We start from the raw sequence: 25,496 nt of genomic DNA, 5'->3' as shown, positions 1-25,496 counted from the left end.
TGCAATTCAACCACGGAGAAACAGTTTCATATGTTGTCTTGTATCACCAAATTCTTTGAACCTATCGTCCTCCTACAAAACACAATATTTCGTAAATACGCTTTTAAGCCCGGGATCCTCCCATCCCTTACGAATGAGGAGATGGTGAGAGACAAAATCTTCCATGTAAGGCCTTGTTTAGTTCACCCCAAAAACCAAAAAAATTTCAAGATTCTCTGTCACATCGAATCTTGCGGCACATGTATGAAACATTAAATATAGATAAAAATAAAAACTAATTACATAGTTTGCCTGTAAATCGCGAGATGAATCTTTTGATTCTAGTTAGTTCATGATTAGACAATATTTGCCACAAACAAACGAAAGTGTTACAGTAGCGAAAACCAAAAATTTTTCGCATCTAAACAAGGCCTAAGATTTGTCACTCCTAGACCTTTTTCTCTCCGAAACAAACAGAAACACACGGATTGTCCTATCCTCTTCAACCAAACACGAAACAAGGTTGATTCCATCCCTAGAAAAAAGGATTGGGTTCATCCTATCATCCCACTATGACTATGACTCTAACTCAAACACATGAGCATGACCTCAGTAACCATAGACTATGGCCGAAACAACCGAATAGATTTTCGACATTCCTTTAAGCGATATATGATATTATTCTTCGACAAAGCCTCGTTAAACTTGAGCTCCCTTCCCATAAAATACAAGTTGACCAGCTGCAAAAGTCGAAAAGGAAGACAAGACATCCACCATGTCCACAAGCCAACGCAAGTCCATTGACAATCTACACCGCACATAGCAAGCTATCCAGAGCAGCACCTGCAAAGAGGACCTGATGTGAGATGTCACTTTCACTGTACGAAGGATGAGGGAAGTTTTCACCTAGACAAAGTAGATGGGAGGGGAGGACTTGCTAGACATTGCCTTCATGGGGGAGAACGGCACCCATGGGCGTCACTATCATTGAAGTCGGGCGACGACCTGGTACGATTTTCACCACCAAGTCCTTATCAACCCACACATCTTTGTTCATGCAAAAACTAAATTTAACATAAAATAATGTGTAAATTTGCAAAACCATTGCTTGTAGCTATGTTATGGCATGTCAAAAGTTGACTTGGTCGTCATGTAGTTGGACTTGTCCTCTATTGTAACTTTGTCGTTGTCGGTGGGGATGAAGACATGCGGTGAAGACACACCCCTAATGGTGTGGATGTGAGACGAGTGTGTCATTATTTTTCTCTGAGAATGGGGTTGCGCCAAATATCAAGCGCATATTCACTATAGTCTGCAGAGGGTATCTCTGGCGTCTCTTGACTCCCAAACAAATGCCACCAAAAAGATAACCATCCCCATCTTCTCCCGCATTATCCTTAAGACCAAACATAACACCTAACATTTATATATAATAGGGGTCTTAGAATATTTAATTTAATCAAATTAAAATAAGTCAGATCTAATTAAAATCCAAATTGGCACCTACGCCTATGCTATGATCAGAAAAACATAGGATTAGATTCTTTTTTAAGACAAAGTCATAGGCAAACTTTCTTTTTTCATCTAGGTTTAATGGGCTTCTGCTTGCCCGCCTTAGAAAGTTAGACTTATGTAGTACTTAGCAAAATCATAAAAACATTGAAGGCCCCAAGTAAGTCATGCTTCTTTATTGGCAAAATTTGCTCTTGGACATCCGAGACGATGCAGATTTGCTGAGAGAAATCGTGAAAAACTACATTTGATGGTGGACACTCCATAACGCGACCAATTTGCCACAGGACACCATCTTTGCGGAAGGGAGAAAAGGAGTATACAAATAGACCATTTTGCCCCTAGCTCTTCTTCTCTATCTCTGCCTTCCAGTCGAACACATGCTCAAAACTATCATCCTAGCCACTAAGGATCTCATTTAGTGCCTTCTGTCAACCATACCACGCAACGTAATATGAGATCTATCCAGTCAAGGCATGGGTAAAATGGTCTATTCATAGCCTCTCTTCCTCCCTCCGGGCAAGGTAGTGTCTTCTCTCAAATTGGTCGCATGATAAAATATCCACTAGCAAATGTAGTTTTTTTACGATGTCCCTCAATAACTCTGCATCGTTTTGGATGTCCAAGAGCAAATTTTACCTTTTTATTTTGTTTTGAGAAGGTCATCTCTTTTACTAATGTCACTCAGGCATACACGTAGCATCTTATCCTTCCATTGGTCTCCACTATTATATCCATGATATTATTATCTTCAAGAGTTTTTTTAATAGAAGAGGTGCCTCACTTCTATAGGTAGGGACAAAATAAGAAGATCAGTTCATAAAATTATACCTAAGCAAATTTAGCATGGCCTGTGGGCCCAGCCCAAGCCTAACGGGTTTTAGCCTGTCCATGAACTTTAGTAACATTAACCGAGGCGGTTGAAATTTTTACCCGTCTCGTAGGGTGTTTTCAAAAGGTCACGGTAAATCTTTTTTGTAGTAGTGATGGACACAGATCTTGCTGGCCAGACTTTATTTAATTGACCCGAACCTAGCCTAAAATACTATTTTTAGCTATTTTACACTATAAAATGCACGAATGGTTCGTCCCAAGCCCGGACCGAGCCCAAAAATGAGGCCCAACTTGCCCAGTGGGACAGTCATAGACAGGACCTTTCCGGCCCAAAATAACCGAGCTTTTTTCGGCTTGGCTCGAACTAGGCCGGGCCCACAAAATGCTCAGGTATACGTAGAATGGTCGTGCACCAGTTCTAAGTAATGTTAAATTTAGTCAGTATTTGGGTAGGAACATTTTTTTTAATTTTATAATAAGCATGTCAAAGTAATATTTTTTTGTTCCGATAATTTTTGTATGTTAGTCCATGCATCGTATTTTGGTTCTCTGTGTATGTGAGACTATAATAAAACAAACAATTAAAAACGAATATATATCTGTTAGAAACTTGCATTGTAAACAAGTTAAGGGGTAGACAAAAGAGAGTGATTAGAATTTGCAAATGAGTAAGATGGGAGAGACAATGACATTTTATAGTCGCCCCCTCGGTGAGGATGGAATGAATTCATATTACACCAACCCTATTAGGTTTCTTCAAGGGGGAGGTGGCCCATATGTGAGCTTCCTCAGCAATATCCATATAACCACTTCCATCATAGTGAGTTATATTATGAGTACAACAAATTTATTTCACTAGCATCAAATTTGTACTATAAATAGAAAACTATTGCATCATTAGAAGTTTCGAACATTGAAACACACGCGCACACACACACACACACAAGATACATTTGGACAAAAAAACTCTTTTTTCTTTGGGAAAAGCTAAAACCAAACAAAGACAACAATTCGAAAGCTGAAAAACATTGAGTAACCAACAACAAAGACATGCGGTATTTGATTAACCAAGGTCGAAGAAAAATAAATTTTGGAAATAGAACATAAAGAAAGAAAGGGGAAAAAATCTTGGCCAATATAATTTCTGTACTCCCTTTATACCTATAAAACAAGTCGTTTCGGACAATGACACAGTCTCCAAAGTCTAACTTTGACTTCTTGTTTTTATAAAAATATTTATTAAAACTAGTATAGATATATTTTTATCAAAGTATTTTTAAGACAAATATATTCATATGGTTTTCATATTTCTAAACTCAACAACTTAAAAGTTATTCATGATTTATATCTCCAATGTTTGACCTAAACATTGTCTAAAACGACTTGTTTTATAGGTACAGAGGGAGTAGATCATTACACAGTAGATCATGCGGTAATAGATTGGGGTTTGTATTCACGTGTTTCTTTTCGGCACTTTTTTGGCACTTATAGTTAAGGACCTTCGCTAGGAAACTGTCAAGGCTTCAAACTTCGACAGAGACACCTCTGCACTTGATCTTATTTTATCTTTGTTTGCAGAAACTCGGTCCACAATTCACAAAGATATGACAATGGCGCGACATCATTGGGCATCTGCAAGCACGTCTATGATCATGAACTCTTAACGAATCATTGCCGACCAAAAGGCACACCAACTCCAAAGACGCATTGCTAAAAAGGAGCACAACAGGCGCGCTACGGTGCTCAAAATCGCCTATTTGACTTGCCAAAAAGAACAATTTGGTGGCGGGCTCCGCCCATCGTACCCCACCCCATCTCGCCTTGAACTCATCAACCCCGTTGCCTGCACAGGCTGCAGCACAACACAACAGTTCGTTTCTCATCAACCGTGCCTGCGCCGTACTCCCGTCGCTCACCCACCGCAACCGGCGTGCATCAGTACAGGTACGGTGACCAGGACGACACTGACGCGTCGGCATGATTGCACGTACGTGGCGTGAGTGACGTACTGACGTAGTACGTACTAGTATTCATGGCTCATGGGCGACACGCGTCTCCGTAGTCTGTACGAGCTCGTAGTTGTACAGACGCGGCCTTGAATGGAGTCCATTCCGTGGCCCGTAGGCGCACGTAACGGGCAACTCGACGTGCCGGATCCCGGCTGCCACAGCCAATGCCATGTCCCAACCTGCCAAGTGCCAACCAACCGCAGAAACAGCGGCCTTGGGAGGCAAACTGGCAAAACTCCTCGTCCTGCCCACGCGGCATACAGGCGGCTCCCACCAAACGGTGCTGCTCGCTCCCGCCCTGATCTGCTCCGATCACGCCGGGCCGGCAGATCCCCAACCCGGAAAGCCACGCACTCCCCTTTTCTGTGCCATCATTCCGTCTACTGCCCCCGCTGACCTGACCTCCCAAAAGCCAAGCGTTTCGCCTAGAATTCACGTGTAGATGCCGGCCGGCGCTACGGCCTCCCGCGACCGACCCGACCTGACCTGCCCCGGGTCGCCAGGAACGCACATCCGCGGGAGCAATTCGCGACAACGTCTCAAGGCAAAACGTCCCACGCGGGCACGCGCCCCGCGCGCGACACGAAAACTAGGCCGCTTGGGGGGCGGGCTGGCGCCTGGCGGCCGCTCGCTTGGACGATTGTACTGGTACCGGACGCCCGCGGCCACACCATAACGCACGCCACCCACCGCCACCTATACTCGCTACTCCTTTACTCGGCGCCGTGGTTGCCAGTTAACGGCTGCTTAAACTACTCTACTCCTCCGGCCTCCGCCTACTAGTAGCAGCAGCGGCCACCGCGGCCGAGCTGGTCGTGCTAATGCCGCTGCGGCTGCGTGCGCTGGCACAGCGCGGCCTGCCCCTGTCGCGATGACGCGCCGCTCCCAGGCCACGCCTGCCGCTTCGGCGGCGGTTCTTCTGGCCGCGCTGCTGCTGCTGCATTGCCAGTGCCAACTTGCCGGCGCGGCGACGGACGCGGAGCGGCGGGCGCTGCTGGACTTCAAGGCGGCGGTGACGGCGGACCCGGGGAGCGTGCTGGAGTCGTGGACGCCCACGGGGGACCCCTGCGACTTCGTCGGGGTGACCTGCGACGCGGGCGCCGTGACGCGGCTGCGCATCCACGGCGCGGGGCTGGCGGGCACGCTCACGCCCTCCCTGGCGCGCCTCCCCGCGCTCGAGTCCGTCTCGCTCTTCGGCAACGCACTCACGGGCGGCGTCCCCTCCAGCTTCCGCGCGCTCGCGCCCACGCTCCACAAGCTCAACCTCAGCCGGAACGCGCTCGACGGCGAGATCCCGCCCTTCCTCGGCGCCTTCCCGTGGCTCCGCCTGCTCGACCTCTCCTACAACCGCTTCGCCGGCGGGATCCCCGCCGCGCTCTTCGACACCTGCCTCCGCCTCCGCTACGTCTCGCTCGCGCACAACGACCTCACGGGCCCCGTCCCGCCCGGCATTGCCAACTGCTCGCGCCTCGCCGGCTTCGACTTCTCCTACAACCGCCTCTCTGGCGAGTTCCCCGACCGGGTCTGCGCTCCGCCGGAGATGAACTACATCTCCGTCCGGAGCAACGCGCTCTCCGGGGACATAGCCGGCAAGCTCACCTCCTGCGGCCGCATTGACCTCTTGGACGTCGGCAGCAACAACTTCTCCGGAGCCGCGCCCTTTGCACTCCTCGGCTCGGTAAACATCACCTACTTCAATGTCTCCTCCAACGCCTTTGACGGCGAAATCCCCAGCATTGCAACATGCGGCACTAAGTTCTCATACTTGGACGCGTCCGGCAACCGGCTCACGGGGCCGGTGCCGGAGAGCGTGGTGAATTGCCGCGGCCTGAGGGTTTTGGATTTGGGGGCGAATGCTCTTGCTGGAGCTGTACCGCCTGTGATTGGGACACTGCGGTCGCTCTCCGTTCTCCGGCTCGCGGGCAATCCTGGCATTTCCGGTCCGATTCCAGCTGAGTTCGGGGGAATTGAGATGCTTGTCACACTCGACCTCGCGGGCCTGGCTCTTACAGGAGAGATTCCAGGATCCCTCAGCCAGTGCCAATTCTTGCTTGAACTGTAAGTTTTTGTTCAGTACTCGCACTGCTGCAATTCGCTTCTGGTACAATGTACTGACTAGTAGTAGCTAAATTACATCAACACAGGAACCTGTCTGGCAACAAACTGCAAGGAGCTATCCCAGGCACACTCAACAACTTAACCTACCTCAAGATGCTTGATCTCCACAGGAACCAGCTTGATGGGGGCATTCCCGTCACACTTGGGCAGCTCACAAACCTTGATCTCCTAGACCTCTCGGAGAATCAACTGACTGGGCCAATCCCTCCAGAGCTTGGGAACCTCTCTAACCTGACACATTTCAACGTGTCCTTCAATAACCTATCTGGCATGATCCCTTCTGAGCCAGTCTTGCAGAAATTTGATTACACTGCATACATGGGTAACCAGTTACTATGTGGCTCTCCATTGCCCAATAACTGTGGGACTGGGATGAAGCACCGCAGACGATTGGGTGTGCCTGTCATAATCGCCATTGTTGCCGCAGCCCTCATACTTATTGGAATATGCATTGTTTGTGCGTTAAACATCAAGGCTTATACACGTAAGAGTACAGATGAGGACAGTAAGGAAGAGGAAGAGGTTCTTGTGTCTGAGAGCACCCCCCCAATTGCATCTCCAGGCTCAAATGCCATCATCGGAAAATTGGTGCTTTTCAGCAAGAGCTTGCCTTCAAGGTATGAAGACTGGGAAACTGGAACTAAGGCGCTACTTGATAAGGACTGTCTCATTGGTGGTGGATCAATTGGTACGGTGTACAAGGCCACTTTTGAAAACGGCCTATCCATTGCTGTGAAGAAACTGGAGACACTAGGGAGGGTGAGAGGCCAGGATGAGTTTGAGCAAGAGATGAGCCAGCTTGGTAACCTCAGCCGCCCCAATCTGGTTGCTTTTCAGGGTTACTACTGGTCATCCTCGATGCAGTTGCTTCTCTCGGAATATATGACCAATGGGAGCTTGTATGACCACCTCCATGGTAACCGTCCTCATGCTTTCTCTGAGAGCAGCAGCAGAGGTACTGGAGGTGAACTGTTTTGGGAGCGGAGGTTCAACATTGCACTTGGAGCGGCCCGTGCACTTGCTTACCTTCACCATGATTGCCGGCCACAGATCCTGCATCTCAACATAAAGTCCTCCAACATTATGTTAGATGGGAAATACGAAGCTAAGCTATCTGATTATGGATTGGGGAAGCTGTTGCCAATACTAGGAAGCATTGAATTGAGTAGAATTCACACTGCAATTGGGTACATTGCACCGGAGCTGGCATCTCCGACTATGAGATATAGCGAGAAGAGTGATGTATTTAGCTTTGGGGTGGTTTTGCTTGAGATCGTGACAGGGCGGAAACCTGTGGACAGCCCTGGGGTGGCTACAGCTGTGGTTCTCCGTGATTATGTAAGAGAGATATTGGAGGATGGAACTGCATCGGACTGCTTTGATCGAAGCCTGAGGGGATTTGTTGAAGCTGAATTGGTTCAAGTACTCAAATTGGGTCTGGTATGCACTTCCAATACACCGTCAAGCCGACCTAGCATGGCAGAAGTGGTACAGTTCTTGGAGTCCGTTAGAATTAGCTCTTGATCTTCTGCTGTCAGAACATAGTAGCAGAATAGGATGTTAACAGGAAAAGTGTTTTCTGATTTTTCAACAGATGAAGGTCACATTCTTTTTTTTTATTCTTTACTGTGGCGCAGCTTCATTTGTAAATTGTATTTAGATTTATTGCTGAATAAGTGATTGTTTTGGTCAAATTACCAAATCCATGTCTATGATTTTATCCTTTTGGTTTTTGGTCTATGTAAGGCTCTTTCTAAGTTGAATCTATGTAAAAAACTGCAAATGCAAGAGCAGTTGCTGGTCTGAGCTTAAAGAGGAGTTGGTACTGTCTAATTGTATATCTAGCTTGCAGGCATAGCAAAGGAACAGTTGAACAAGAGCAGTGTGATGCAGGAGCAGCTCATCTAACCCACAAGTTCTCTCCTACATATATCAGCAGTGCAGGCAAGATCTGCAGCAACACAACACAAATTTCATCTCCAAAGTCCAAGCCAAATATCTCGAAAAATGGATGGGGAGCTTGAACTGACCGAATTCAACCCTCGGGAACGCGTCAAGCAGCAGATTTCAGTCCCGTTTCTCTGGGAGGTGAAGCCCGGTGCACCGAAGAGGGACTGGGTCATCTCCAAGCCAGTGCCAGTAGCCTTTGCATGCCCATCCCCGACCCCGACAAAGCTTGTTGTGAGCGTGCCATTCCAGTGGGAAGAAAAGCCTGGGAAGCCTCTGCAGGAAGCATCTCCCTTCCATGTGCTCCCCCCGGATCATGGTGGCTTTTCAGCGTCTTCCCGCTCACTGAACCCATTTGTGGTCGAGAGCGAGGAGGAATACTCGCTTGGTTTTGAGCTGGAAGCATTTGGTTTTCCAGACAGCAACGATACCTCTGGCGCTGTAGCATGGGCAGATGGCTCCTCCTCCGGCCGTCGTGACGCCTGGTTCTCGTTTTCAGAGTCAGAAGACTACAGCCACTCCAGTGGTGATACTTCAGCACAGGACCAGGAGTTTCAGTTTCAGTTTCCCAGAGCGCCTTCAGAGAAGAGCTGGGAGGTGGCCAATGACGAGGACCAGCTGAACAAGAACAATCCATGGAGCCCTCCGAGGAGCGCGGCGACGACACTGGAGGAGCTTATGGTGCTCAGCCGGAGACTGAGGTGCGGACAAGCTCTGCCGGTTGACGTCGGGAAGAAGAGCCTCTCCTCCGTGGTAATTCTCTACAATTCACATTCATCTTTGTTTATGTCTGCACCAGTAAATCTGAAACAACCGCGCCCTTCATTTAATAGTCAGAGACAAGCTTGCGAATCCGTAAAGTCAGTTAGCATCAATTAGTTAACAATACAAAAAGTATCACATCACTACAGCATATTCAGACAAATTCATATCATATTGTTGTGGGAATGGGGCCCATTACATCTGCATTTGCCGTTGAAGCAACAGGCAAGCCACGGATGCATCTTCTCATTGGCAAGCAGAAGTTGTTATTATTATTATATTATTGTCAGTGTGTGATGCAGACACCACAACTGCTCTCGCTAAACGCTAATGACAGTGCTTTGTCCCTGGTCTTGCTCTGTCTGATGTTTCAGGAGCTCATGAAGAAGCTCTTCATCGTGTGTTCTTAGCTGCACATGGCCAAACGGTACAGAATGCATGTGAGACCATAATGGAGGAAGCATGGCAAAGTGGCGTGTTCGCAAGTAGAAAGCCTCGCTGTCGGGCGACTGGTGTTCTACCGTCTTCTCGTGAAAATCTTTCTTTTTTGAAATTAAACGGTGTGCAAGAGACACTGCATTTTTCTTAGTACAAGATTTGAAAGAAATGTTCCATTGTTATGGAGGTAGTAGGTATTGAATGTGAAACTAGTGGTCTTTTGTCACACCATCTCAAAGACCATGTATTAGAGTTCATGCGAAACTAGTGAACTTTTGTTACACCATGTATTAGTGTTCATGTGAAACTAGTGAACTTTTATTACACCATGTCAAAGACCATGCATAAAAGGTGGAGCTAATCTCTCGAGATGGAGATACATAAAAACAATGGGACCGTTTGATGAAATAAAAAAGGAACTGTTTGGTGAAATACAAAAGAAGGCAATAACTCTATGCTTAAAAGGTAGAGCTAATTCATAGGAAATGGAACTGTTTAGGGACATGCCAAAAGAAATAGTTCAGTGAAATAAAAAATATGAGCTAATTCAGAGGAAATGAATCCATGCCAAAAAAAACAGTTGAAATAAAAAACATGGAACTGTTTAGTGACATGCCCAAATCGCTAGGACGAGGGCGGAGGGCTTGAACAACATGGAACTGTGTAATGACATGCCCAAATCGCTAGGAGCTCGAGGGCGGGCTTGAACCTCCGACCTTATCACGCGTCGGTGTCGCATATCAGATCGCACCATGGCCGCCCTTTAACTCCTGGGCCCCTGGCAATAGCTCCCAGCAGCAAAAAGGCCAGGCACGCTCGCTGTGCATGTGTGTCCGGCAGCACCCGCTGAACCGAAGCAACCACAAAGCGTCAAAATACCATTACCTCAAGCCAGTTGTTCTCCAGCTAGACCAAGTCGGTTTAATGGCCGCACCAACTTTGGATCACGAGCCAGCATTACCCAGGTTCAGATATCATACATCCAGAGTCATGGCAACCACCCCCTCCAGTCCTTGAGCTTGCCCTTGACCGATGGGTACACGCCCAAAGGACGATGCGGACAAGCTGTCCTCCAGCAAACAATGTTCACCACACAAATGGCAGTACAAACATATATTAATAATCGATATGGTGAACACCACGTTACCATAGCGTGAAGGATGTGTTCATGTGTCCATGGTCAATTGGTCGTCACAAGAACAGAGCAAATACATAACATACAACTTTCCCGTCATCCTCTGACAATAATTGTACATTTGAGCACAAGGTACCAAAATCCCTACCTAGCTTCCTAGACTGATTGAGTTGGCAACAATGATACAAAACCAAGGCCCATTGGCGCCTTCCTCATATGGACAGATCCCTTGTATGCTACCTTGACGACATGTACAGTATGTACAACTCAAAATTCCAATCAAAAGAATGCTATACGGAGAGCCCCACGGCTGGCCAAGCTGTTAACTTTGCCCATCCCTTCGTGTTCCCATATCGCCGCAAAAGGGGATTTGGTGTGTAATTGTTTCTCCAATGTTTTCATGGCATGTGCAAAGAGTCGATGCACAAATAAATCACTGTCAGTCAAAAGAATGTTGTAGCTAGGCAATTAGAGTGATCTGTTGTGAGCTTCAAGCATAACCGCTTTATCCTGTAATGGAAGCTGAAATATGATCAGGTATGGAGTTATAAAAGAATATTAATAACTAATATAATACCAAGTGAACAAATGGGGTTGGCTCTACTGTTTAAAGATTTATATATACTGATAATTAGCCATTAAGAGTGATCCCAGTTGTCATTGAAGAACAAAACTTCTATTTTCAGATTCAAGTGTACATATGAAAAAGAACTGGGATGGCGTACTATAAGGTACCTCAACTGATTAACAAAATAAAAACACAAATGTGATATTTCACTAAGTAGTTTGTCTTTGACACTTCTTCAAAACCTAACATGTCAAAGATTCTAGTCTAGATCATGAAATTTGAACACAGGCATTACGCCTTTACCACTCCAGCCAACAATGTCCATAAGTCAAGCTTTGAAAAAAAATCAGCAAAGAGGTAGTAAAGGATACCTCACTCTGCATACTGTTTTCCGAGGGGAACCAACGCATAAGGATGCCAAGGTGCATTACCACAGGAATTAGTTTGAAAATGAGAGGAGTTGTTACCTGCAACAATGAACACAAAAGTGGGAGATGTATACCTAACAGCTAAGGCCCACAATATAAGACAAAAAAGGTAATTACCAAGCTAAGGGCAGTTGTTCCCAGTAATAGTAGATACATTTTCCCCTGAAAAATAATTTTAAACAGTTAAGAAACTGTAACCATGAATGTGTGTCAATCTGTAGTTGCTGTTCTAAAATATGAACATATGTTTAAAAGAAACACATGAAAGAGATAGGTTAATTTACCCCAACAAGATGGAGATGGGAGGCACGGCTCAAAAGCACAAAAGCAAACTCTCCTATCTGAGCTAAGGACAGCCCAACCTTGACCAAATAAGAAGTGTGAGTATACATTTCAAGATTGGTGAAAAACTGATGGAGAACCACCAACGGAAGATACTTACAACAAAAGCTGTTCTGATGCTGTATCCAAATGCCTTTACAACAATAGTTACAACAATGCTCTTTACTATTATAACCAGTATAACAGCTGCAAGTAATATGTCAACATGATTCCACAAGAACTTAACATGTATGAGCATTCCAATGCTTGCAAGGAAGAGCGCTGCAAATAGATTGCGAATGGGTTCGACCTTAAAATAAAGGAAAGTTAGTTATCTATAGAGAGAGTTCAGCTTTACTAAAATGAAATGTCATTAAAGCATGCTAAACTGAGATCAAGCAAAGTTATATCATATAAGTGTATTCCTGCCAAAGCAGCCTAACTCCTATTAATGTCAACTAGTGACACCAAAGTACAGTGTGAACTGGATTCAGAATAGCACCTGCTCCATAGTATGATGAGCAAAATCTGTGGTTGATATCATAACGCCAGCAAGGAATGACCCCAATTCAAGACTCAATCCACAATAGTCACTGCACTGCCAAATACAAAATTTCAATGTCAGTCTACATGGTTAATGTTATAGTTGTATGGATGCTAATGGAACTTTGAAATATCTCAAGAGAAAAATGAAATAAAATAAAAGCATTATACTAACAGTTGCCCCTCTCATGTCAGATTCACCCTAAACTAGCATGGGTTTTATCTCTATAGTTGTCTCATGCATAATGAACCAATTCCTTCATACAGGAAAAAATAAAACTAATTATTTATTCTTAGCTCTCACAATGCTGCGGTCATTATTCAATTCCTGACTTCAGTTGTCTCAGTGCCAAATATGAACAACTACCAAAATTGTGATAACAACATCAGTATAGAAGATACTCTAAGTGAAGAAATCATTGCCATCTCATACTTCATGAGAATACACTATGCTATACCAGTGCACAGGCAAGCATTTGACACTATTGCCATGTGTCACATTGCACTCATATACCTCAAAAGTCATACTGAGCAATAACAGAATATACTTTAATAAATGAAACAAGAAAAAAATTACCCAGGCTAGAAGCAAGCAAAATGCAACGGAGGCCAGTTGGTAGAGTTCATTTGTCTGCATATATATTTTAAAAGAGCGTTAGAAGTGAGGGGGAAAAAGGCAGGTACATCTGAAAATGTTCAGCAGGACATCATATGGAGGACATATAGCTTGGAGAAAACGTATCACCCATTTTATCTCATTTGTGAAATAACGAAATAATATGCAAACAAGTCTAGTTTCATTTTATGCTTTGCATACCCAGAATGTGCTCACCAAACTGTAAATAACATATATGACATTTAGCCAAGTTTTTTTTTTCTAAAAACAAAAAGGTTTTACAAAGCATAAAGGACATGCATTTCTTGTAACAAGCCAGAGGGGAGACAAAGTGATTTTCCAAATAATTATCTTTATAATAACCTCTTCCACAAAAGAGTGAAAAGAAAAGATAACCACCCTGCCTCATGTGACTTAAGGAATATAAGTAAAAAAGTAATGCAGCACCAAGTTGTCAAAAGCATCATTAAGGATCTATGCAAAGAAAAGCCAAACTCAGACCTAGAAAAAAGTGGAACATCACAATTGGCCTAACCTGTGAAGATAACTGAATCATCAGTTTTAAGAATCGAGGAACAATTGACCATGTCATCATATACGTAACAGCTACAAATATGGATAACACAAGCAACCTGCACATGTAAAACATTTCATGACATGACTCAAGACAATAAAAGCAGTCACATATTTTTATGACATGGTAATATTCTTACAGTTTCGCCATTGACATCACTCCTCCGAAAATGCCACTAGCACCTCCAAGAACAGGAAGGAGAGCAAACAGCAAGCCCACTGCACAATCCTGGAGTAAGGGAGACAAAACACAAATGACATCACTGAATCTTAACCGCCAGCAGTTCACACTAGCCCATAGAACCTGCTTCCCGTAAAGGGATCTGACCATACCAAGAAACGTTAAGTACAATTTCTTTCACCACTCAAATACTAGTTAACTTGGCCATGTACTAAATGTTAAGTTTGCCTTCCATGTATTTTCTTAAGCTCTATAGCACGATAGACAGAATAATCTAATATCCAAATAAGAGATAGGTTTACCCTATTACATGAGCTAAAGATTCCAACTAACAGTTTCTCAAACAGAATCAATATTTTTCCCCAGATAATAACAATAGATGAGAAAATATATGAAAGAATTGGATGGGAGTCCTCACCTGAAGTATAAGGGTTCCGATTGTAACTTGACCATGAAGTGTGTTTGTACTACCTTTTTCCACTAAAAACTTTGAAACCTAGAAAAATTGTAACAGATTGAAGATCCTCATAATTCTTAACTAATGTCTGAAAGCAATTTGCCAGACTATTCATATAATTGGAACATGCCCAAAAATATTCCACCTACTCCATTCTTCAGCTGAAATGCCCAATCAAATTGTAATAGTAAATTGTGGGTCGTTTTAATTTTGTTCTAAGTCAAACTAGTCTAAGTTTGACGAGCATACCATGTTTGTAGGAGAATGGATCATCTAGCACACATCAAAATAATTTTACTAAATCAAAATTGAAACATGCATTAATAATACTTTTATTTGGTTTTGCAAATGTTGACATATTTGTCTATAAACTTGGCCAAAGTTGGAGAAGTTTTACTTATAACAAAACTAAAATGACTTACAATTTGAAAGAGAGGGTGCATTTGAAATGGTAGCCACATTGAACAAATATACTTACCACTGCAGTAGATGACATAGACAAGAAGGCACCAACAAACACTCCTTCAGATGATTTAGCACCACACAACTGGAAAATTTGCAAATTAATTTTAGGAGAGCAGTTCTTCTATTACAGTGCAACATCCAACATGTATCCAAGAAGCAAGAAAGACAATTTAAAGCTTGATAGACGCATATACCGCTGCAGTGAGGCCACACAAGAACATGAACAGAGCAATCTGAAGCAGACCTCCGAGTACAGCAACAGGACCTACAGCTTTCAACTGATAGAAATGACAGGCACAGTAAGGAAACCTTTTGACATGTACACTTGTCAAAAACACTTTGGAAAGAGATATATTGGACTCAAGACAACATCCAGAGATTTTTTTAGTACCTTAGTCAGTGAAAACTCAAGACCAAGAGCAAAAAGAAGAAACACTACACCAAATTGAGCAAAAGTCTCCACCTGTAGTTGAACACAGTAATTCTGATAAGTATGTGACTTCAATATGCCACATGGAATTAATCTTCTGGTGAGTATGATTTAAGAGTAAAAAAATTGTCTGGGCCATGATCCTTTAAGTTTAACCAAATTATGAGTTTTGTTCTTTCAAAGTCTATACTAACCCTTTGATGGGCATATATAATAGAAAAGGGAGAAAAGTAAGAAAAAAAAGGGACAAAAGTGCAATTTTGTGGTGTAAGCTGTTAATGATCATGTCACCTGCACCATTTCATTGATAAAGTTCAAACCCCCAGGTCCAACTAGAGAACCAGCAAGTAGGTAGCCAACAATAACCTGGAAGAATAACATATATCATGCCTACCGAAGATGTAAGCAGTTAAGTACAAAAATATCTCAGAATTACTGACCGGCTGCCCCATACAAGAGAATATGATACCACCACCAGTAGCTGAAACGATTATAATTACTAGATCTTTAATCAATCTGCATTGAGAAATTGTATATAACAAGTTATGGGGCCATAGGAGATTACATAGGGGCACATACAGGTGAAGGTATGAAGGGATGGGGGTGGGGAGCAGCTGACCGTAAATCTAGTTGAAGAGTTGGATACTTCGTTTTACGATTTGACATCACAAAAACATTATCCTGTGCAAAGTTAACGCCTTCAATAAGTGGCAACCAGACCAATCATACGATGTTAAGTGAATTTGCACACCTCTTTATCTATCACAGTTTCCAAGTCATCAGAGTTCTCATCCTGGCCTCCAAACATGTCACCAATTTGGAAAGATTTTGGGGAACTGCACCAGAACCAGTGCGTAAGTCAGAAAGTTGATATGGCATGGTGCTACAGATATAGCAGGTTTGACAGATGATGTTGTTCAAATTCTGGCCATACTTAGTATGCTGCGAATCATTCTTCTTCTTGTCATGTGTAATGACAGCTACTGTCTCCAGAACAGCCTGAACAAAAAACAAAATACTATTTTTTTTATCTAGCAAACCACACTGAAAGGGGAAAAAATCTTGCAGACAAAAAGAACGCTTTCTAGATTTTCATGTCCACTTTTTTTTTAAAAAAAAAAAGAAGTGAGATGTTTCTGTCCTTGCAATTCCACAGTCAAATACTCAGGGCAAATCAGATCACGAGATATTAGTAATTTCAACACAACACAAGCAAATATATACCCGAATGATATAACGGGAGGCTGGGGAAAACTCACATACATCAAGTTACTTCAGCAGAACAACACACTTACAAAATATATAGTTTTATATGCATAAAACATATAACTAATCTGATATCTACATACACACAACAAAGGAGCAAGTGCCATCAAAATACTGTATCATGAATTCATGATATGAGAAGCAAAAAATCTTGTGATTAACAAGGGCATCATTTATCGCTTTTATTGACGGTTTTGCTAATCCATGCAGGTTGCTGAGGCACTTCACTTTACTTTTGTCACTGATTCACGAAGCAAATTCTAATTATGCAGGTGCATTGGAAATATTCCTTAAATGGCACTCTTATCTTTGCTTTTGCCACTGACTCATTGGAAACTACTTCTCCACAATAATACCATTCCATATTTATTCACTAGATTACCCATTACCAGTTCTAGTAGGTGACAATCTAGGGCAATAGTAGACATGCATGAGGTTCATTCAGCATTTGTGAGCTTTTCAAAAAGAGCCCCATCTTACTAATAAATGCAAATGTGGTTCTTCGGGAAAAGGGAAAAACTAATAATTGTAAAGGTTACACAGCAGTTTCGGCAAACGTCATCGGACAACAATAGGTCACATGCATGCAAGAGGAAAGTCACACATACTTGATGATCTGACACGCTGTTGTTGAAGCTACTCTTGTCAGGAGCTGCAAGAGGATGAACAGAAGCACAAATCGTCAGTCAAATAAACTGAAGGATGCAATAAAAAGTTGTAGCTGCAGTACAGCAGATACCCAAGCCCAAAACTGTGAGAAACTCCATTGCTACGGTGGTACCCAGCTCAAACCCAAATGCGTGGTGCAGATCCAGATTCGTACCGTCGGGCGTGTCGCTGTCGGAGAACTCCTTGTCGAGCACGCGGCCGAACATCTCGGCGATGCTGCCGTCCCCGGTAGCGTTGTGCGTGCCGTTGGTGACGAGCGTCCCGTAGAACTTCTCCCGCATCTCCTTGTCAGGCCTAGCGGCCGCCGGCGCGAGGGCACAGGCGAGCGCGATGACGGCCGCCGCGAGCCACCTGCGAGGCGAGGACCCCGCTGCGGCGACGGCGGGGGCCATCGGATTGCGTGCGGGTGCGGCCGAGGCGGGCGGGGTGGCGGCGGGCGGGCGGCCGGGAGAGCGAGATTTGCGGGTGGCGCGTCGGGGTCGGGGATCTCTTTTATTTCTCGCCGCGGGCGCGGGGGAGAGTCGGAGAGAGGAGATCGGTTGGCGCGGTGGAGTCGCCGTCCGATCGCGCGAGCACGAGGCGGCGGCAAGCGGAGGGAGAGGCGTCCGCGTCGCTGCACGGCGCGGCGTGACGGCACCGGTGGTTATGCTCGGTCGGGGGTGGTGCGCGCGCGGCGTGGGCGCGGGCGCGTGGCTACGGGCTACCCTGAGAGCCGTGGCACTGCGGGAGCAGGGCCCACGGGTCAGTGGTTCCGATTTCCACACACCAGCCCACGGGCTGCTTTCCAGTTGCACCAGGTCTCTGAATTTGATCGGAAGCGGATTCAGGATTCGTCATGTCACACGCACCGATCATCTCTGAATTTCCTGGCTGTGTGGTTGTTGCTGGGGCTGTGGCGTGAATTTTCTCTGACATTGAAAGCGTCAAGACGTGACAGGATCAAACAGCACCAGCTCCACATGGCCGCTTATCTTATCTTTGAGCACGATAGTTCACATGGCACGATGCGCAGAATAATCCCCGTGGCAAGCGTTGGTTTCTTCTGGTCTTGCGGTCCTTCCGACTTTCACCTAGCGGTAGACAATTAGGCTCTGTTTAGATTGAAGATGAAAATTTTTTGGGTGTCACATCGGATGTGTCGGAAGGATGTCGGAAGAGGTTTTTAGAAACTAATAAAAAAACAAATTACATATCTTGTCAGGAAACTGCAAGACAAATTTATTAAGTATAATTAATCTGTCATTAGTACATGTGGGTTACTGTAGCACTTAAGGCTAATCATAGAGTAACTAGGCTTAAAAGATTCGTCTCGCGATTTTAAACCAACTGTGTAATTAGTTTATTTTTTTATATATATTTAATGTTCCATGCATGTGTCCAAAGATTCGATGGGATTGATGAAAAAATTTTAGGTGAGAAACTAAACAGGGCCTTAGCAATAGCAGTTTGGTCACAGGTAAGCGTACGCAAGACAGTGGCTGGCAGGGTTCGATAATAAAGATGCTTAGGGTCCCGTCTCGGAATGATGGAAACCTCGAGCCCTGATTCTGAACTCCATCAGATATTTGCCGTCCCTGACAACAGAGTAGAAAACCTTCAGAACTTCACGCGGTTCAATTGGTGGACGAACGTGTAAACTACCTCCGCCTCAACTGCTGCACTCAACGGACAGGACGTTAGTATTTTTTTTAATGTAGGAGTAATGTGTCAGTATAATACTGGGACAGATCAGGTCACGTATTATCCAATCTCTGCTGGAGAGCTAAGGCCTTGTTTAGTTCCCAAAATATTTTGTAAAAGTTTTCAGATTCTCCGTCACATCAAATCTTTAGACGTATGCATGAAGTATTAAATATAGACGAAAATAAAAACTAATTGCACAGTTTGGTCGAAATTGACGAGACGAATCTTTTGAGTCTAGTTAGTACATGATTGGATAATATTTGTCAAATACAAACGAAAGTGGTACTATTCATATTTTATAAAATTTTGGGAACTAAACAAGGCCTAAAAGTAGTATTGCCCTTGCTTATAGTAATACTCTACTGTTTCTAAACATCAATCGACATAGTTTATACGTAATAAGGTGTTTAGTTCACCTTAAATCCAAAAAAATTTCAACATTCCTCGTCATATCGAATCTTACGGCACATGCATAGAACATTAAATATAAATAAAAATAATTAATTGCATAATTTACCTATAATTACGAGATATTTTTTTAGTCTAGTTAGTCTATGGTTGAACAATAATTGCCAAATACAAACGAAAGTGCTAAAGTGTCAAAATCCAAAACCTTTTTATCTAAATCAGGCCTAAGTTTGACTAGATTTTTTAAAAATTTTAGTAACGTTTATGTCTTTAAATAACAACCATATCTAATAATATTAATTATGTATCAAAAATACTATTTCTTTTTATATTTAATCAATGTTGTTTATTGAAAAAGGAAAATGATAATTAAAAAGGGACGCTGAGAATTTGACAACTCTGGCGTCTCCGGATGGTTCTGGACCAAGTGCTTGGAGCTTCGGACTCTTGCAAACCGTGCTGAGTCGTGGTTAGGTGTTTGTTGGAGGGAAATTATCAAACAGCCCCGATGAAAAATCTCACTTGACCAGTAACCTATTCCTGTCACGGCGACTCAAGAAGAGATGAGAATGGGCAGGACAACTGCGCTCTGCGTGTGTGTGCATGCGAGAGGTTAAGTGACTCCAACCCACCTCCTTTCTAAATATAAGGATTTGATCTAAAAAAACAACTCCAACCTACCTCTCCTTCTAAATTATAGTTTGAACCCCTCACATCTAGAACCCTCTATCCTACTTGTTTAGAATTGTTTAGGAGGTGGATTGGAGTTGGGTCTTAATTTGAGCCCCTACTTTTTTTATCATAGCATGTAAATAAAAATTTAAGGGCTTAATTTAGGGACTTGGGCTGGAGTTGCTCTACGCTACCTTTTTCGCACTTGCAAAAATACTAACCGATCGCTGCTGTAGATGTATGACGGTTTGTTTGGATTATTTACCGAATCTGTCAACTATTTAGTGATTTTATCTTATAATAAATTAGCAAATAATACTTTTACATATAATCTTTTAGACAAAACGAATAGTCTGTAATCATTACAAGTTTTTTTTGTAGAGCACCGAACTACTAGGCTGCGCTCCACTTGTTTTGTGATCCCCGTGAGCACTGACAGACACTGAGAGAGTGAGAGTGAGAGGGTTAGGCTTAAAGCTTAAGCTAGTGCCGCAGGATTTCAGGTAGGCGCTGTTGGTGCCGGTTGGTCCGACCCACCGAGATGCCGCCGGTGTAGGTGCGAATCCACCACCACGGCGATCCGGCGCGGCGGAGCTGGAGCTGGAAAGGAGAAGTGGCTCCCCTCGACGGCGATGCGATGAGTGGCAAGGCAGTTCCTGGGCCGGGCAAGTCCGTCGTGGTGCAACGTATCATGGGCCGTCACCCTGGCCGCCACGGACGGACAGCGGGCTCAACGCGAATGGGAAGGCCAGCGGCGTAGCACACCCTCGGCCCAACCGAGAGATTGGCACGGCCATGGGCGCACGCAGCAAAAGGCTGGGCCGGAACTCCGGAACATTCCTTAAAAAAAAACTCCATTTTTTCATTTTTCTCCTCAAAATAAAAGAAAAAGTCTCGCTCTCGCCCATTTCTCTGGGAGGGCTTTTTATTTTACTCTTCCAACACGCCAGCCAAAACCCCAGGGTCTTTTATACCGTGCCTCATCTCGTTCGTCTCGTCTCAGGTCTCAGCGACCCTACGAGAGCCCCCGTCCCAACTCCACCACCTCGCCTCTCCGCGGCGCGAGCGAGGGCGACGCCGGCCGCGACGGGGTTCCGCCCGACCGCGGCGTCGGCGGGAACCCGGGCTTCGCTCCATCTCCTCACTCTCTTCATCTCTTCGGTACGCACTCTCTCTCTCCCCCAAGCCGCTCCGGCCTGGTTCGTGAAATTGCGAGGGGGTCAGTCGTGATCTAATTTCGTTTTTGAGATGGGTGCATAGCGTTTTTCGGTAGATCTGGCTACATGGGAAGTTTACCTGAGGAATTGAACTTGTCGGTTGTACAGAGGACCGTAGATCTGGATGGATGAAGTGATTTTAATTTCCAGTTCCCTAGTCCTGTAGTAGGGACGCATATGCACGGCCTCCTGGTACGATGTTTTGCCTGCTTCTGTTATTTTCGCGTGTAGGTTTACCTCTAATCGGTACCATGTTTTATTTAGGGTTTAGGGTTTAGTTTATGGTAACTAGAACTGAAACTGCTGTCTGTGCGAGCTAGTCGTTTCTGTCAACATCAGGAGGCAGCTAGTCTAGTGCTGTCGACTCCAATATCTACACGAAGAGCTACTATTCTTTACTTGGTTTTGAGGACCAGTCCTTTGCTGTTTAGCAATGTAAACTCAGAGCTGCACTTCAAATATCACTCTTGTTTAAAAGTTTGCCTGTTTAACTGCTTAGGGTCACAGGGTCCTTGCGATAATGGGCTGGGTAGACAACTTGCTGTGAAGTACAACTTTTGTGAAACTTTGGGTGTTTCTTTTTGCTCTTACATGAATGTATTACGTACACTAGAGGTGTTATTAATACACATAACTTTGAACCATACTTGGTTTGTGTCACCAAGCAGCATTAGGCAATTAGAATTAGAATTGAGAGTCAATAGTTTGCAATTTGCGTTGCTTATTTTCCTGGATAGGCATCAACTGTTGGACTGTGCTGCTCACTGCTGGTTGGTTCCTTGGTGTTTCGCATATTGTTTGTCAATACGTTTTGATATTGTTGATGCTTGCATGCAAATGCTGTTTTTGTTTTTCTCTTGTTTGCCACTCCATAGCTGCATGTTCAGTCTATATTGGATAAAAAAGTTGGGTCTCAGGAGCGGGTTTTGTTCCATTTGTGTATGTCTTAACTCTTAAATTGGTCTCAAGAGATGGTTTTGTTGTGTCTGTGTTATGTCTCTTACTAGTTTTATGTATTAATATGTTATTAATGTAATATAATGTTTGGTCTTAGTGCCTGATGTGCTGGTTTGACAGTAGTTTTGTATGTACAGATCCATTGATGAGTAGCACTCTGTTTGACAGTAGTGCTTATATATGCTACTGTGCTATGTTTGTTATACTGAGACGGACTTGCTCACTACAATCTAGCTTAATTGGGTGTTGATATCTATGTTTGACACTTCTTCCTGGACAATACCAGAGCTCTATGTTCCGCACTCCTAGACGAGATCAGAGTGATTTCAAAATGACGCTTGTAGTTTCCCTGCTTTTCATCACGTTGTAAATGCTAGGTTTCAAGATTTGCCAGGCTGATTTTGAATCAAGCAAATAATGCTAGGTCTCAGAGTTTTACATTAGACTAGATTAGTAGATACAGATTGCCAAAGCTTCTTGTCATTTAGATGTATTTTTTAGTGATTAATTAAATGTGTCTTTTTAATCATGTTATAAGCATCTTGATGCACCAGGATATGCTGTTATTTTTACATGCGGTTAACGGCTCATACTCCTTTTATGGTACCCTGAGTGAACTTTCTGTTCCACTTAGTTTGGGAAAAAATGATCTAGGTGCAACTCCTTTACGTGCTTTTACGTTTTGTAGGAGTATCCATGTAGACACTTTGGCTATCTATATCTGTGCTCCATATGTATGGTGTCTTTGCTTATAATCTGACCCAAACGTCTCATGTTGATTGACAGATCGCTTTTGACCTGTGAAAATGGCGGATGAACTACGCTCTACGTCTGTGGTCCAGAAGGTCCATGGGCAGTCTGTGTTGTTGAGCAGAATCTCTTCCTACTCTGCCATGAACAACCCCGTATTCAACAATGCCTATTCTGCTTACAATGTGCCCCAGAGGTCATATTATGGGATGAATGCAACTGTTGGACTCTCATCTGTCATGGCACCATCTCCTGTCTTCGCGTCTGCCCCAAAAGAGAAAGGCTTTTCTGGATTTATGATTGACTTTATGATGGGTGGGGTTTCCGCTGCTGTCTCCAAGACAGCTGCTGCTCCGATTGAGCGTGTCAAGCTTTTGATTCAGAACCAGGATGAAATGCTCAAGACTGGCAGGCTTTCTGAACCCTACAAGGGTATTGGGGACTGCTTTGGTCGGACAATCAGAGATGAGGGTTTTGTCTCACTGTGGAGAGGAAACACAGCTAATGTAATCCGTTACTTCCCCACACAGGTACCACATCCTGCCCCATCCAACTGTTTTTGTTCTGGTGTTATGTGATCATTATTCATATTCATATGTTGGCACTAGATAAACCTAAATTCTCCATCCTGCTTCAGGCATTGAACTTTGCGTTCAAGGATCACTTCAAGCGCATGTTCAACTTTAAGAAGGACAAGGATGGGTACTGGAAGTGGTTTGCTGGAAATCTGGCTTCTGGAGGAGCTGCTGGTGCTTGCTCTCTATTCTTTGTCTATTCTCTGGACTACGCTCGTACACGTTTGGCCAATGATGCCAAGGCTGCAAAGAAGGGTGGTGAGAGGCAGTTCAATGGACTTGTTGATGTTTACCGCAAGACCCTTGCCAGTGATGGTATTCGCGGCCTCTACCGTGGATTCAATATCTCTTGTGTGGGAATCATTGTGTACCGAGGTCTTTACTTTGGTATGTATGACTCCCTGAAGCCAGTGCTTCTTGTTGGTACCCTGCAGGTCAGTAACCTGAACCCAGATTGCTAATTACAATGGTAGTGTTAACCCGCTTTGAATCATAATTGCTTGTCCCCTGCTCAAATTTTGGTACAGTTTTTTTGCGTAATCAATTTTCTTGTGCTTATTGATTCGCATATTGATCCTTTCTTTTTGAAACTTAGGTCAAATGTGGTCTTTTACTGAATCTTATTAATATTGTGTTCACTGGTGTGTTCTGCAGGACAACTTCTTAGCCAGCTTCTTGCTCGGCTGGGGTATAACCATTGGTGCTGGCCTTGCCTCTTACCCCATTGATACTGTTCGCCGTCGCATGATGATGACATCTGGTGAGGCCGTCAAGTACAACAGCTCCTTGGATGCTTTCAAGCAGATTGTTGCAAAGGAGGGTACCAAGTCCCTCTTCAAGGGTGCTGGGGCAAACATCCTCCGTGCTGTTGCTGGTGCTGGTGTCCTTGCTGGGTACGACAAGCTCCAGGTGATCGTCTTCGGCAAGAAGTATGGGTCTGGTGGCGGCTAAGGATATATTATGATGACGATGACGAACAACAAACATGATGTTTTAGGTGCCTTTAATAACATACGTATGGACCCTGGACACCAATTTTAAGTTTAGCTCTCGCAGAGGTTGGTGAGTTGTTTGTAGTGTGGCTGTGACCGCATCCCTTTTTGCGTCGGAGATTGGAAATAAGTGACGTTAGAAATCCTGGCAGATGTTTTGGGGTAGACGATTTGGCTGCATCAGTTTTTTATTTGGTTTTGCGCATGCAAAGGGTTGCTCGAATGTTATCTATGTTGGTTTCGGAATCACAGCTTACTGTGTTTGGTGAGCGTATGTTTTGTGATCTTTTGCTGCAATGGTTTATCGCTTCAAGCTAGCGCTACATGAACGATGAACCCCATGGTCTCAAGGATCATCGCTTCAGGGAGGCAGGCATATCCCTCAGTTGATAACAACACACTAGTAGTTCAGTGTCAGTCAAGGTTCACGAAAGCTAATTCTCATTTTTTGAGAAATTAAGCGAGTTGAACTTTGATTAAATTTATATAAAAAAGTGCAAACATTTATTATATAAAATTAATATGATTAGATTAGTTAATATATATTTTTATAAAAATATTTGAATTTAAAATATTAATATAATATTATATTATTACTATAAATTTGATTAAATTTATCGGCAGCCCAGAGTAGCATTCAACTCGTTCTGGTTTCTCTCTTCTCTCCATGATCAGGATCCCCATAAGCATTCCTTACCATGATCAGATTATAAGCACTGCATTCAGCATGCGTAACAGATAAAGAATTTTATTATTGTCCCTTCTTTTAGAGGAGGTGATACATTATATCAGTCCATATTCCATGCTTCGCTAGTGAGAAAGATAAACTATTTAGAGCAACTCCAACTCCAGCAGTAGTCCTAATAACATGGATCCTACTTTTTATTTGGGTGCCCCTTTTATTTTTGGGTGCCTAAAATGTTTGCTTCTATTCCAACAGCACCACCCAAACGAAGGTCCTCAAATCCAAATTGATAGACAATGACATGTG

At 43.8% G+C, this 25,496-nt stretch overlaps 4 protein-coding genes across 6 annotated transcripts; 3 read left to right on the top strand and 1 right to left on the bottom strand.

The window, feature by feature from the left end:
* LOC8061447 (probable LRR receptor-like serine/threonine-protein kinase At1g12460) lies at window positions 5,022-8,190 on the top strand. The gene is made up of 2 exons (XM_002468548.2): window positions 5,022-6,392; window positions 6,479-8,190. The coding sequence occupies exons 1-2, from the start codon at window positions 5,206-5,208 to the stop codon at window positions 7,974-7,976; spliced, it is 2,685 nt and encodes an 894-aa protein (XP_002468593.1). The 5' UTR covers window positions 5,022-5,205; the 3' UTR covers window positions 7,977-8,190.
* LOC8085704 lies at window positions 8,322-10,025 on the top strand. The gene is made up of 2 exons (XM_002468547.2): window positions 8,322-9,152; window positions 9,536-10,025. Exons 1-2 carry the CDS (start codon window positions 8,460-8,462, stop codon window positions 9,569-9,571), a joined length of 729 nt encoding a protein of 242 aa, XP_002468592.1. The 5' UTR covers window positions 8,322-8,459; the 3' UTR covers window positions 9,572-10,025.
* On the bottom strand, window positions 10,698-17,960 carry LOC8061446 (K(+) efflux antiporter 5). 2 transcript variants are annotated; one of them, XM_021446575.1, is made up of 20 exons: window positions 17,406-17,960; window positions 17,191-17,234; window positions 16,251-16,315; window positions 16,068-16,152; window positions 15,936-15,997; window positions 15,757-15,832; window positions 15,608-15,682; window positions 15,278-15,349; window positions 15,081-15,164; window positions 14,900-14,968; window positions 14,383-14,460; window positions 13,924-14,012; window positions 13,746-13,842; window positions 13,172-13,225; window positions 12,554-12,649; window positions 12,173-12,361; window positions 12,015-12,092; window positions 11,848-11,892; window positions 11,674-11,769; window positions 10,698-11,256 (listed from the first exon to the last, which is right to left on the bottom strand). In XM_021446575.1, the coding sequence occupies exons 1-20, from the start codon at window positions 17,641-17,643 to the stop codon at window positions 11,203-11,205; spliced, it is 1,746 nt and encodes a 581-aa protein (XP_021302250.1). In that variant the 5' UTR covers window positions 17,644-17,960; the 3' UTR covers window positions 10,698-11,202. The 2 variants fall into 2 exon arrangements, with proteins under 2 accessions (XP_021302250.1, XP_002465945.1); XM_002465900.2 differs by having other exon boundaries at window positions 10,716-11,244; window positions 17,406-17,958.
* LOC8061445 (ADP,ATP carrier protein 1, mitochondrial) lies at window positions 20,972-24,779 on the top strand. 2 transcript variants are annotated; one of them, XM_002468546.2, is made up of 4 exons: window positions 20,972-21,175; window positions 22,975-23,468; window positions 23,576-23,947; window positions 24,168-24,779. In XM_002468546.2, the coding sequence occupies exons 2-4, from the start codon at window positions 22,995-22,997 to the stop codon at window positions 24,462-24,464; spliced, it is 1,143 nt and encodes a 380-aa protein (XP_002468591.1). In that variant the 5' UTR covers window positions 20,972-21,175; window positions 22,975-22,994; the 3' UTR covers window positions 24,465-24,779. The 2 variants fall into 2 exon arrangements, with proteins under 2 accessions (XP_002468591.1, XP_021306377.1); XM_021450702.1 differs by lacking the exon at window positions 20,972-21,175 and adding an exon at window positions 21,340-21,423.

This window comes from Sorghum bicolor, chromosome 1, assembly GCF_000003195.3.
Source record: "Sorghum bicolor cultivar BTx623 chromosome 1, Sorghum_bicolor_NCBIv3, whole genome shotgun sequence".
NCBI classification, from domain to species: Eukaryota; Viridiplantae; Streptophyta; class Magnoliopsida; order Poales; family Poaceae; genus Sorghum; species Sorghum bicolor.
This window is presented reverse-complemented; position numbering and strand designations above follow the sequence as displayed.